The sequence below is a fragment of the Rattus norvegicus genome, chromosome 1 (genome assembly GCF_021556685.1).
Source record: "Rattus norvegicus strain SHRSP/BbbUtx chromosome 1, alternate assembly SHRSP_T2T, whole genome shotgun sequence".
Classification (NCBI taxonomy): Eukaryota; Metazoa; Chordata; class Mammalia; order Rodentia; family Muridae; genus Rattus; species Rattus norvegicus.
In genome coordinates this window covers 140,131,957-140,143,760 of record NC_141534.1, presented here as the reverse complement: position 1 = coordinate 140,143,760, position 11,804 = coordinate 140,131,957, and the positions used below count along the sequence as shown (strand labels likewise).

Here is an 11,804-nt window from a genome sequence, read left to right as displayed (position 1 = left end):
CAACAGGACAGTCACAATCTTGGTGTTTCTCTGCCTTTTCCTCTAACGGTTTCAGAGTTTTATAAGTGAAAACACTTTATAGCTAATAATTATATATTCACTGTTGACCAGGTAAAGTGGGATGGGGAGAAGGAACACATTCCTTCTAGAAGGATCTCCTTCTGACAGCTCCAGCCAAGTTTCAGCACCATCTAAGTCCTAAACCAGGCCACTCTGGCTCCACTGAGAATTCCTCTTATGAACGTGTTGGTTCGGGAGACTCGTCATGATGATTGACACTTAATCACTCAACTGTGGAGAGTTTCCCCACCCCATCCACTCCTCTGCTCTCTCATCTGGGTCTCTCACTAGCATGTCCCCTACATCCATCTCCTGTGACAGTGAGATACAGCCGTGCTCAAAGGGTGACAGTGGGGATATAAAAGAGCAAGCCATTTGGGAAGCTATAAATAATAAACTTATGCTACTCGATCATTCAGTAGAACATTTATGTGGTCTAGGAAAACACATGTATTACAATCTTATGTAGATAGTGAAAGGCAAAAACATATCAACAGCATGGTATCGATTTTAGTAAACTACCAAATACAATACACAGATAAAAAAATGCAGATGTTCCATCAAGATATATAGGATGGTGGCTCTCTCCTTCAATAGAGTAATGGGTTTATTTTCTCTTATTGTTCATGTTCTCTGCAAAAGAAAAAATATACATTATTTCCTCCTTAAATAAGTTGGAGGGAAAAAACGTTAAAATCTAAGCCATAATCTGTTGCCACAAGAGAAAGCAGCAATACAGGGAAAACCTAATGTAGACAGAGATGACCTTAATGAACTGGGAGAGGACAAAGCTGTCTTCCAACTGGGTTGGGAGGAAGGAATGTGGTTCAGTGAGAGGAGGGGCCATGTCCATCAGCAGGAAGTGGGTATGCACGGGGCATAAGCTGAAGAGCCAGCAGGAAGAAGGCCATGAGAAAAGTCACAGCAAATACTGAAATCCAAAGAGCCTCGGGGTCAAACCACAGTCCATGACATACGGCGAAGCTTGACAGTGATTGCCTGCTCTACAGAGAGGCTTCTCTGATTCCTGAATTCAATGTTCACCCAGAGAAATCTTTACACCCCTTGCCAGCCAGTACCTTGGATTTTAATGGCCATGTAACATTGCCCTTCCCACATACTCATCTGTCTGAGAGCTTTGGTGGCCAAGAGTCCCAGCAAATACAATAGTCAATAGCACCATTCCCCTAACCCTTCTGATCCAGGAAAAGAGGGGTGTCTCTTAGAGTAACTACTTCTACAAATTTGTGGGGTTTTTATTTCAGCCATCCATTTTCCCATTTTAAAGGGAGATGTTTGGGAAAGGTCTCATTTGCTCAGATTACCCACAGGTTACTTGTTCCAAGAAAGTGTTATATATTTCAAATACTTAGCAATGCTCAAGTTTCCACACTACATTCTGGAACATAGGAACCATAAGAAATAGCGGGGGAGGAAGGGCATGCCGGGGGAAGGGCAGTGACCACTGTGATAGCCTATACAGATGTGACCCTTCAGGGAATTTAGTCTGGTACAAGCACACCTCACTCGCAGATTCTCAAGATTCCCTCCACATCACTTCTTGCTATGAACTACAGAGACCTCTGCTAACTCAAGGATGAACAGATTTCCTTCCCTGCCCTTGAAAAGTTGGAAGAAGATACTTTTGGACATTATGACAGGCATGTCTACCTTATGGCTTTGGGAAATTATGTCTTTCTAAAGATGTTGCCATTGGAAAAAATAACACCCTGGAACTGAGGTGCTAGGAGCCCTCCAGGCTGCCAAGTCTCCCCTGAGCTGCTGTTGGACTCTTAGATATTAAGAGTCCTTGAAAAACCTGGATATATCCACACATCTTTGCTTTTTACTTCTGTATCTTAAAGCAAATCACACCTGCCATTCTTGGACACCAGACACAAGAAGCCACGTGACTCCAGCTGCTGTTCCAAAGGACGCCTCCTTTCCTTCAAGAAGCATCAGCCCCCGTGGGGAGTTCTCTTCATGAAGTCTTCTGGCCAATTAGGAGCTGACCTGCTGAGAAAAGCATCCCAGACACTGGGTGTGCCCCCACCTTCACTTTATCCCATCCAAAGGCTGTCCAAAACCAAATGCCCTCACATCTTGAGCTGTTGGAAGGGAGAGAACCTGGGAAGGCAAAGAGTTGGAGACACGATGAATGACCCAGGTTCTCATTCCTCTTCCTTCTGCATATCTACAACAAGCATGGCTTCCTCCCATCTGTACATCCCAGGATCCTCAGAGATATTGGGGTGAAGGAAGCCCTGTGCAAGTTATCACACTTTTATAGATAACTGCCCAAAGGGTGGTCTTTTCAGGTACCTTTGGAAAGGACCTACTGAAAAAAAAAATATCTCAGAGCACGTAGGTCAGCTCTGTAACCAAAATCTGGGTCAAAGACGCTCAGACTTCAAGGTTGCTTGCGGAAGCTGTCTACATCCAGTGGTGGCAGTGACAAAAAGGGTACAAGCCTTTCTTTGGGAACCTTACTCCCACCTCAGCCAACCTAGCTCCAGAAGTACTGCTAGATCTCTGCTAGATGCTCTGGTAGAATCCTTTTGAAATTGAGAATCATTTGAATGAACAAATGGAAGCCTCTCGTGTGAGTGCATCCAATACCCTTGGCATGCCTGGAGATAAGTTCCATGAGGCACTGCTTGGCCTACTCTGTGCACTATCATCTCAGAGTTGTCTAGCACACATTAAATTATTTGACAACTCCTGGTTGTAGCTCACCTATGGAAGGACATGAGTGGTAGCTCTTGGGCAGCCAGCACACTGAAAGCCTCTTCTTAGGGGTTAGAAATCACCTGAGGTGGCACATGCTCATGAAGGACTTGCCTCCGGCTTGTTCTCTGTGGTGAACCCTAAGAGCCAGAACTCTGGCAGAGGCCCCATGGCAGAAACGAGCCAGAGTTTGGACAATCTACATGTACACTGTAAGACAGGACCTGACTGAGAGGCCTCAGCAGCACACACCCTACAGATTCTCCAGAATCTCACCCTTTTTCTCCCTACCACTTACCCCTGCATACTTTCTGTCACTTTTTAGGTAGAGAGGCCAAATGTTAAGGTCTCTGGGTAAGAAGCATGAGCAGTGATGCCCATGGGAAAGACATTAAGAGGGAGAGTCTCCAGGTTACATGGTTGTGAGAAAAGCAGACACTTTTCTCATCCCTGGGTCTCATCTAGGTCAAAAGCCAAATTGCCCAGTAAGAACTTTACTCTTTAAGCCCTTGCATGCACAACTCCTTTCTCTTCTTGCTGACAAACACATTCTACCCCTGTAGACAATCACTCAAGGAGTCCTGGGATCCCACAGGTCACTACTTTTCAAACAGAGGGCTCATTGGGCTTTTCTGAAATTGAGTGCAGCTGAGAGTCCTTCCAATCCCAGCTTGCAGAGGGTAAAACTGAGGCCCTTTGACACTCAAGAACTAAAGGACTCCCGTACCTGGCCCACCCACTTCTACCTTTCCCAAGACAAGAAGTCTTTTCTGGACATTTCTGAAGGCACGGCACTGCTCAAGTTAGGGGAAGTGGCCTCAAATTGTTGTCTTGAGAACACTGTTGTTCTATCAACTGAGCTGTGTTCCATAGCTCCTAGCACCCTGGAATTGACAGACTCTGATTGGACCAGACACTACTGGTCCACTGTAGCTAATACATTATGGAGGGGTTGGGAATCCTTTTCTTCTCTCCTCCTGCCTGATACCCCCGCCCCTTTCTGGGCTTTCTGGGCTGCCTGGGACACATCCAAGAGATGGATTTTCTCAGTCTTTACAAATTAAGTGATAAACACACCCACATCTCAGGCTCAGGACCACCACAGTCTCCAGAGCTCTCTCATATGGCCACCGTCATCTACAGATGTACTCAGGTCAGGCTAGGGAAAATAAAGAAAACCAAACATGATTTAAAAAAAAATACCGGACATTTTCCATCAGCTATAAATGCCCCCAGTGTCCTACTGGGGAGACATGATGAGTATTAGGGAAAATATATACAAGAAGTCAAACAATGTGTAAGTGCCCTCAAGGGGCAGCTTAGGGAGGGACGATAGAAGGATCCACACAGACAGAAGGATAGGTTACTGGGTAGGTCAATTGCCATGGTAGGGGTATGCAAGACCTAAGATACCAGAAATTCAGGACAGAAGGACTTGAACAAGGTAGAAGTAAATGTGGGGAAGTGGGTTCAAACTAGGAGAAAAGACAGTTCATAAAATATGCAATTATGATTTATGGTGGCCTTCTAAAATATCTATGGATTAATGTTGATTTTCTCCAAAATATCTCTCTCTCTCTCTCTCTCTCTCTCTCTCTCTCTCTCTCTCTCTCTCTCTCTCTCCACACACACACACACACACACACACACACACACACACACACCTTCTAGAAATATGAACATTAGAAGCAGCCATTATAATTTGAGTGGTGGCAGCGAATTCAGGAGATCCTGTGACATTGTTGGTGATGGGCACAGCCTTGTAAAGACTCTGAGAACAACAAAGGATGATGAAGCTGCATTTCTGCCTCCTACAGCCAGAGGCTAAACAGTCCGCCCCTGCCTCTGCACTTCCTTCTACCTGAGTCTCTCACCTTTTGTCACAAGGTATAGAATATGTTTAGAAGAGGAGGGCCGGATGTTTATTCGTTTGCCAAATCAAAATGGCAGCTGAGATACCAAGGGGGGCAGGAAGTTCATGAGATAGGAAGGAAGCTCAGCACCTATACTGTGTTGGGCCTGAGGAGATACCTGAGCTCCCATCCAAGTCCAAGATCTGCAAGTCTCCCTCTTCTGACCTAAGTCTATCCTCTATTTCTAGATGTGTGTTTGACTGACTACTAACCATTTTCATTGCACGGGAGAAGGCAACTACCTTCTTAATGAGAATAGAAGGAATGCATGCCATCTCTAGATGGCCGTAAACCATGTGCTTCCCTGAAGTGTGCCCTGTGCACTGGAACGATGGTGATGGATGATGGAATGAGAGAAACCTCAGCAACCTTGAAAGCCAGTTGTTGGATATGGCAGAGCTGGATCAGCCCAGTCTCTGACTGCCCACATGGCCCAGCTTTTTCCCCTGCTTGCACATAGACAAATTAGAACAGCTCCCTGGGCTGTGCTTTGAGAAAGAAATAAGCGTCTATTGTGTCTGAATGATAATTTGCTGTATCTACTTGCTACCTCAGCTTGGCCTATCCTAACATGACCTCAAATTCCAGGTTCTTCCTTAAAACATTAGACTGCACAACTACCCAACTGTTTACAGTTCTAACCTATGAAACTTGAGAACTAGGTGGATATTTAAATGAAGGGTTACACAGTCATAAATGTTTGGAGGTATCGTCCTCTGCTAAGCTAGCCCACCATTTGAAGTTAAAGACTGATGTGAAAAATATGCACTCTATGGAAGGATCTAACTGAAGTTTGCCCTTCGAGGGTAACCTGAGAATCTCCCAGAAAGACCAACTACTAAAAAGAGAACTGGATTCAACATAAAAGATTAACGCTGTCCTTGTCCTGGAGCACAGAACATACTCAATAGAGAAATAGCAAGTAGTGTACTATAGAACACTGTCCTTTCGTCCTGAGCAGCTCAGTTGTGTCTGAGCTTGCCAGGACCCCTGTTTAATTCTGACTGAAGCTGTTATCAGAAACTTGCTGACCTTGGGACAAGGTTTCCAGGTGCTCAGCCTTGAGCAGTGCTTGATGCTGTACTCTGTGCAGACCCCAGTGTGAGCCTCGAGTGACCTTCTAAGAACATAGCACTCTGTATTGGGCTTTTCAAAAAAGTGGGAGTTAGAGCAAATTGAGTTCAGTGACTAAGTGGGTTCTTGTCCACCATGCTACTTAGAAAATGGTGATGTAATACTATCGGGTTGTATTCTGTGAGAGAGCAAAACGGGAACAATTCGAGAAGAAACAGCACTGCTTGCTTCCACCCTTGAAGTCCTGTAAAGCTCAAAGTCCCTTTGAGAACCTTCTGAGAATCTCCCAGATAGACCAACCAATACTATGCTGTTTGGTGTTAACTGACATGACTGAGGGTTAGTGGAATGGTAGAAATCTCTGTGGATAAAATGCTAGGAAGAACCTGGGGAAGACTGGGGAAGACTGACCCTCAGTCAGCCACAAAGACACTCTCGAGAATCCCTAAGGATGTCCTCAAAGATTCCACTGAGACACACATGTAGAGTACATGTTTACATGTCACACGTGTGGTACCTGATGTGTGGTATCTCCCCAATTCCCAGTCAAATTTCCCTTGGGATTCCCTCTTTCCAGTGATTTTTACTAACTGCTTTACTTGTGGTGGCCAGGAAAGGTGTGACCAGGAGAGGCAAGGCCCCGTGAGACACATGAGCCACCCTCCTCTATCAGAAGACATCTCGCCTAATAAAAGCAAGAGACTGTTCCTTCCCCCACCAAACTAACCCCAACTCTGAGACACAGGAACTTCCTCAGACCTGAGGGGGCTTCCCCCTTTTCCTGGAAATTGTCTTCAGTGACAATAGGATGATGGTCTTAGCCTCATCCTCACCGAGGTTATCTGTGAGGGAGCCACTACTCTTGGTCCCATAGCCAGGCTTAGTAGGTGACTAGGCATAACTATGAAACATTAAAAAGATATTCAAGATCGAGGCATATAAAAAGGTCACCCTGGCAGCTCCCTTCTCCCTTTCTGGCCCCCATGTTCTAATCATAACTCTGATTATTTTCTCAGGAGGGTAGATTCGGTGGATTTAGGTGCCCTGACTTTGCTGAACGTCAGTGATGGTTCAGGTGTGCAAGATTAAGACAGAGGCCTGTATTGTTCTTCTTAACAAAGGAGAAACTCCTGGGAAGGCAGAGGAGAGATAAAGGCACTGGTAGTATTCATATGAGGAGCACAGATGACATTTTGTCACATGGGCCAACACACCCACACAGAGTTGAAACAGAGAAAGAGTCAAGCATAGAACCCAAGGTTTTATGTGGTTGAGTTATATGGGGAGATGTGGGGCTGTGTTTCCCAATTCTAACCACACATATCAGGAAGTCAAGCAGAAGCCTAGGGCCAGGGCGCACAGTAAGAGACCCTTTGTCTTAAAGAGCCAGAATCTGAGGGTGTGCTTTGGCATTTGAAGATCTGTAACCTGGATCAAAGTGATAAGGTGGTTCACCAGTCTCAGAAAACAAGGGCCAAGACTGGCAGGAGGGACTGGTTCAGGGGACCACCGGTGTCCCTCCTGGCACTGACCCCAGCAGCTTCACTGATGACATGTGGGGGCTCAGCCACATAGATATTTTGGAGGAGTGTTAAGTTGCAATAATGCAAATACATTCATAGCACATAGCACTTCTGGATCCACGTACCGGAAATAAGATGCAAATGAATGTCCGGAAGACATTGTGGCTAAACAAAGCCTTTCTCAATGTCCGTACTCTGGTGACAGCAGACATCCAAGCCCTCCAAGTTGTTAACTGGTCTCTCAGCTTCTAATTGTCTAACTAAATGAACTTCTGTAGTGCTTAGCCTTTCTAGGCAATAATCCAGGCTGCCTCTACCTGTCTGGCTGGCACCCTATCTCCTCAACACTGCACAGCATCCTGGATGAAAGATGGTGTTGACTCCCAGGCAACCTGCTGTATCCTGCAGGTATAACTAGGTAGAAGGTGCTACCCCTACCTCCAAAGGCTAATGATAAAAGCTAAAGAAACTCCAGGCATCCTGGTCTGTTAGCAAATACTGGAGAGAATCATTCTTGCCTAAGAACAAGTAAAGTATTGGGGGAAAGCGTTGAGGTTTTGTAACACAGACAGAACAAAATTTGACCCTGACGACATGGAGAATGAAGGACTCCCAAGGTCATCCTCACACGAGTGAAAAGAAACCCAGGAATGTGAAATCCACACGAGCAGGGCTTTTCTTTTAATATTTGTTTGTTCGGGGGAGGGAGATAAGTCTGTCTCTGGTGTCCAACACTGGATCGGGCACATAGTGGGTGCTCAATATTTGTTAAATGTATGAGTAAATGAGTGGATAGATTTAAAACTTTAAGTTTAAAACTTTAAAACTCCTTAAAGCTGGAAGTTGTTCTGTAGAGTATGGAGATGAGGAGCATCCATGCTAGCAGAACTACCCAGGTCAGTTCCCCAAAAAGCCAGTTGACTTCTTTTCGAAGGATACTTCTCCTGGGAGCACTGAGAGGACCAGACAAGGCATGAGGTCTCCATCCCACATTCTCAATGGCAGAAGCCTGGTTTGTTTTTTTTTTGTTTTTGTTTTTGTTTTTTTTTTTTTGTTTTGTTTTGTTTTTTTTTTTTTATCTCTCTCTGCACCAAAAACTGGTGAAAGGCCAAGGCCAAGAAAATCTTTAGACAAAAAAAAGAGGAAAGACCTCGATGCCAAGAACCACAACTCTTCTGTCCTGGGCTAACCCTATCTGCACGGCAGTGGTGACTCTAGAGGGTCTTTTGGATGATAACTGTCCTCTGCTCTCCACCCAGGGCCCAGAGCCCCTACTATCTGCCCTTTACCTGAGCCCTGCCATGCTTGCCCAGCCTGTGGATCTTGGAAGCTGGTGAGAAACTCCCAAGCTAGGCTAAACCAGAAGAAGGTGCTAAGACGGCCACTTCTAAAAATAGCCTGAGGGGCAGGTGAAACCATCCCCTGGAGCCAATAAGGAAAAGACTTGGTTAGACGTTAAAACAAACAAACAAACAATAAACAAAAGCAGTCATCTTAAAGGCATCAAAGAGATAACAAGTTCTGGGCAAAGTTAGTGACAGAGAAAAGAAGTCAAGAGAATAAGCCCAGATTTAATTGCTGCTTTTTGTCTCAAGGGCACAGGTAAAATCCAGGTGGATCAGCTTAGAACCTGAGCTCAACTTTCGATTGACTCACTGATAAGAGTCACAGCCCAGGATCCAGCCACCCGGAAGGATCACTCTCTCAGAATAAAGAAGGGCAGACCAGAATTAATCAAACCAACCACTGATGGGCTTGTAGCTCACCTCCCCAGGGTCTCAGAAAACATGAAGTAGTGAGGTTGAAGTGGGGCCGAGGTATGTTAGTGCCGCCCTAGAGCTATTTGTCAGGACAGGGAAATACCTTGTCTGAGAGAAGACAGCATCATCTGGAGCTCTTGGATGATGTCTAACGTGGGCCAACCACCCTATAAGCCCTTCCTCACCAAGAACTCCTAGTACATTTCCGTCCATTACAAAATGCTTTTTATAAAGTAAAATAAATCACAAAAGCTGTCCCACGGGGATGCTGATGCTGTCTGGACCATAGGGCAAGACTCTCCAAACTCGCTGACCCTCACTCCCCTCTTTTCTGGGATGAACCTGGATCCAGATGAAACTCTGTGGAATCAGTTCTGTCTGCCCTAGATGCTGCTTCTTGCTAAGTGAGGTAAATAAGAAACATTCTAGTTGGACCCATTAAAACACCCCCCAACACACACACACACACACACACACACACACACACACACACACACACACACACTTTGCACTGTAAGGAGCTATCATGCAATCTTAGCCTCTGAGGAACCCCTCTCCCCAGGAGAGAAGTGGGCACTAGAGAAGTAGCTCCTGGCTCTTTGTTAAGATGGTTTCCCTGTGAGGTACTCAGACTACATCCTACTTCTTAGTCACCTTTCTGAGCCATGCCCTGGAGCTTCCTCAGTCCAGCAGTTGTCACTTTCTGCCTCCTGTAGTTAGCTTCAATTAGCTTCAAGGCTGATCACTTCTCGAGCTTTTGTTCTAGACAAGACAGGAAGTGACCACCCCATCATCTCTCCTGGAACTCTAAGCACGAACACAGATTTTAAGTGTTTCATTTATCTGTGTCTTAGCGGCTTAATGACTCTGTTTTACTCAGCAAAATTCCTACAAAAAGCAGAAATGGAGACTTGCTTTGTGCTCGCAGGTGTTCTCAGTTTCTAGAACAGTGCCTGGCATGGAGCAGGACTCGGAGTCCACTTCCAGGGAATGGGTGCGGTCACATCCCCTCCCTCCCATGCCCTTCCTGCCACGCTTGGCTCCTGTTCTTTCTAGAAGGCTGGGACCCATCTTCCTGCTTCATTTTCCTCTTCTTTTGTCTACTCCTTTTGTACAAGATTCCCCTTCTTACAGCAAAGTGATAGATAACAAGACTAAAAATATTCCCAAAGTCCCATGGAGCATCTCGCGCTACAGCTGTCACTGTTACCATCAAAAATGAACCTTGGCTTGCTGCTCAAGTGCAGAATCCTGAGGGGTAAGCAGATGGAAACTTCTTGGCCCATTCCAAACCTGCACTGACTGAGCGGTCACTGCAGGTATGTAGCCAAAAATATGAGAGCTGTCTGAATACCCAGCCACCTCTCAGAGAAACAACTAAGCTATTTGCTTAGGGCAGGCACAGGAATTTGACCGGAGCTTGGGGAGGGCTCCCATGCCGAGGCTGAGAGAAGAGGAATTAATGGCCTACAGTAAAGAGGAAGGTGGGAAGTTTTATTTAATCTGGGTTGGGAGGGTCAAGGTGCAATTGAAAGCAAAAGGCAGGCAGAAAGAGCAGAATGAGCACAAACAGGAAGGTGGATACTGACCTAGAATAGAGAGACCCGTCCATGACAACTAGACAGGAAGAATGCTTACAATAGCAAAAGCTCTAAGACTGTGAATGTGTGTGTGCACGTGCGTACACGCGCGCCATACATAGGCTGGCTCTCCTCAGAACACCCTGCCAAATCATTCCACAAAATCAAATTACTAATCCCTAAGCATTGCATCTTAATCCCAGAACAATGCCTTAAACAGACCTGTTACTGGCAAGATCAAAGGACCCCTTGGTTCAAAGCCCTCTGGCCTCCAAGGATACCTTGCAAGGTAAAATTGCATCAGAGTTCCCCAAACCATAAATCCCAAGGAAACCTAGCCCCATCACTTCAAAGGGGCACTTGCCCTGAACATTGACCTTGGAGAAACCCATGCAGAAGGCATGTGGCATGTTCAAAACAAGTATGATTTGTTACGTAGAAACAAAAATGGCCGTGGATGAGGCAAGTAGAGCCAGAAGCAGGCTTAAAGCCTCCTGAGCTACAGTAAATAGCGTAGACTTTTAATCTGTTGGCAATGGGAAGCTATTGGATATCTGTCACCCAGAGGTCTCTACCTATTCAGAACGTCTCTGGAAATGTGGCCCCCTGAGATGGTGTCTGAGGGTCCCCAGAGCAGTTAGAGGGCTCTGCAGGAGCAGCTTGTGCACAGAAGACCTTGTCAGGAATGGGGTGCTTGAGAAGGAAGGGAAGCTCGGAGGCAATGGCTGAAAGAGCAACAGGAGTCAGGGAGCAGGTGGCTGGTCCTCAAAGGACAAGACAGGCTGAATCGAAAATGGTGTAGAAAATGTGGGGGAAGCAGGATCCCAGAGGTCCCCAAAAGAAGCAATGGAATTAGGGAATATCCACTGGGAGTAAAAATCTTAAATCAGCTCATATAAGGAGCAGTGGTTTTCTTTTAAAAAATAAAAAGGAACTATTATAAAACTATTTTACAATTTAGAGTTTTATTTCTGAAATGTATTCACATCCACATTTTTTAAAAAGTCCCATGAATGTATTTCATAAATAACTACAACAGTGCTGGAGAGAGGCTAGTGTGCCTTTGTTGTCTCTTCGTGTGTTTGTTTCTCAAAGCTTAACGTGTTGACATATGCCGGGCTAGTGATGGACGCCTGACGCCCAACGTGGCAAGTCTCCGCCTCACCT

The 11,804-nt window shown here is 45.6% G+C and overlaps 1 protein-coding gene across 1 annotated transcript in view; it reads right to left on the bottom strand.

The window, feature by feature from the left end:
- Positions 1-471: 471 nt before the first annotated feature.
- The window catches only part of Fam174b (family with sequence similarity 174, member B), a 73,576-nt gene continuing 62,243 nt past the window's right edge, over positions 472-11,804 (bottom strand). The window contains exon 3 of the mRNA XM_087589493.1: positions 472-693. Within this exon, the coding sequence (XP_087445619.1) occupies positions 678-693 (16 nt within the window). The 3' untranslated portion in view covers positions 472-677. The remainder of the gene's footprint in view (positions 694-11,804) is intronic.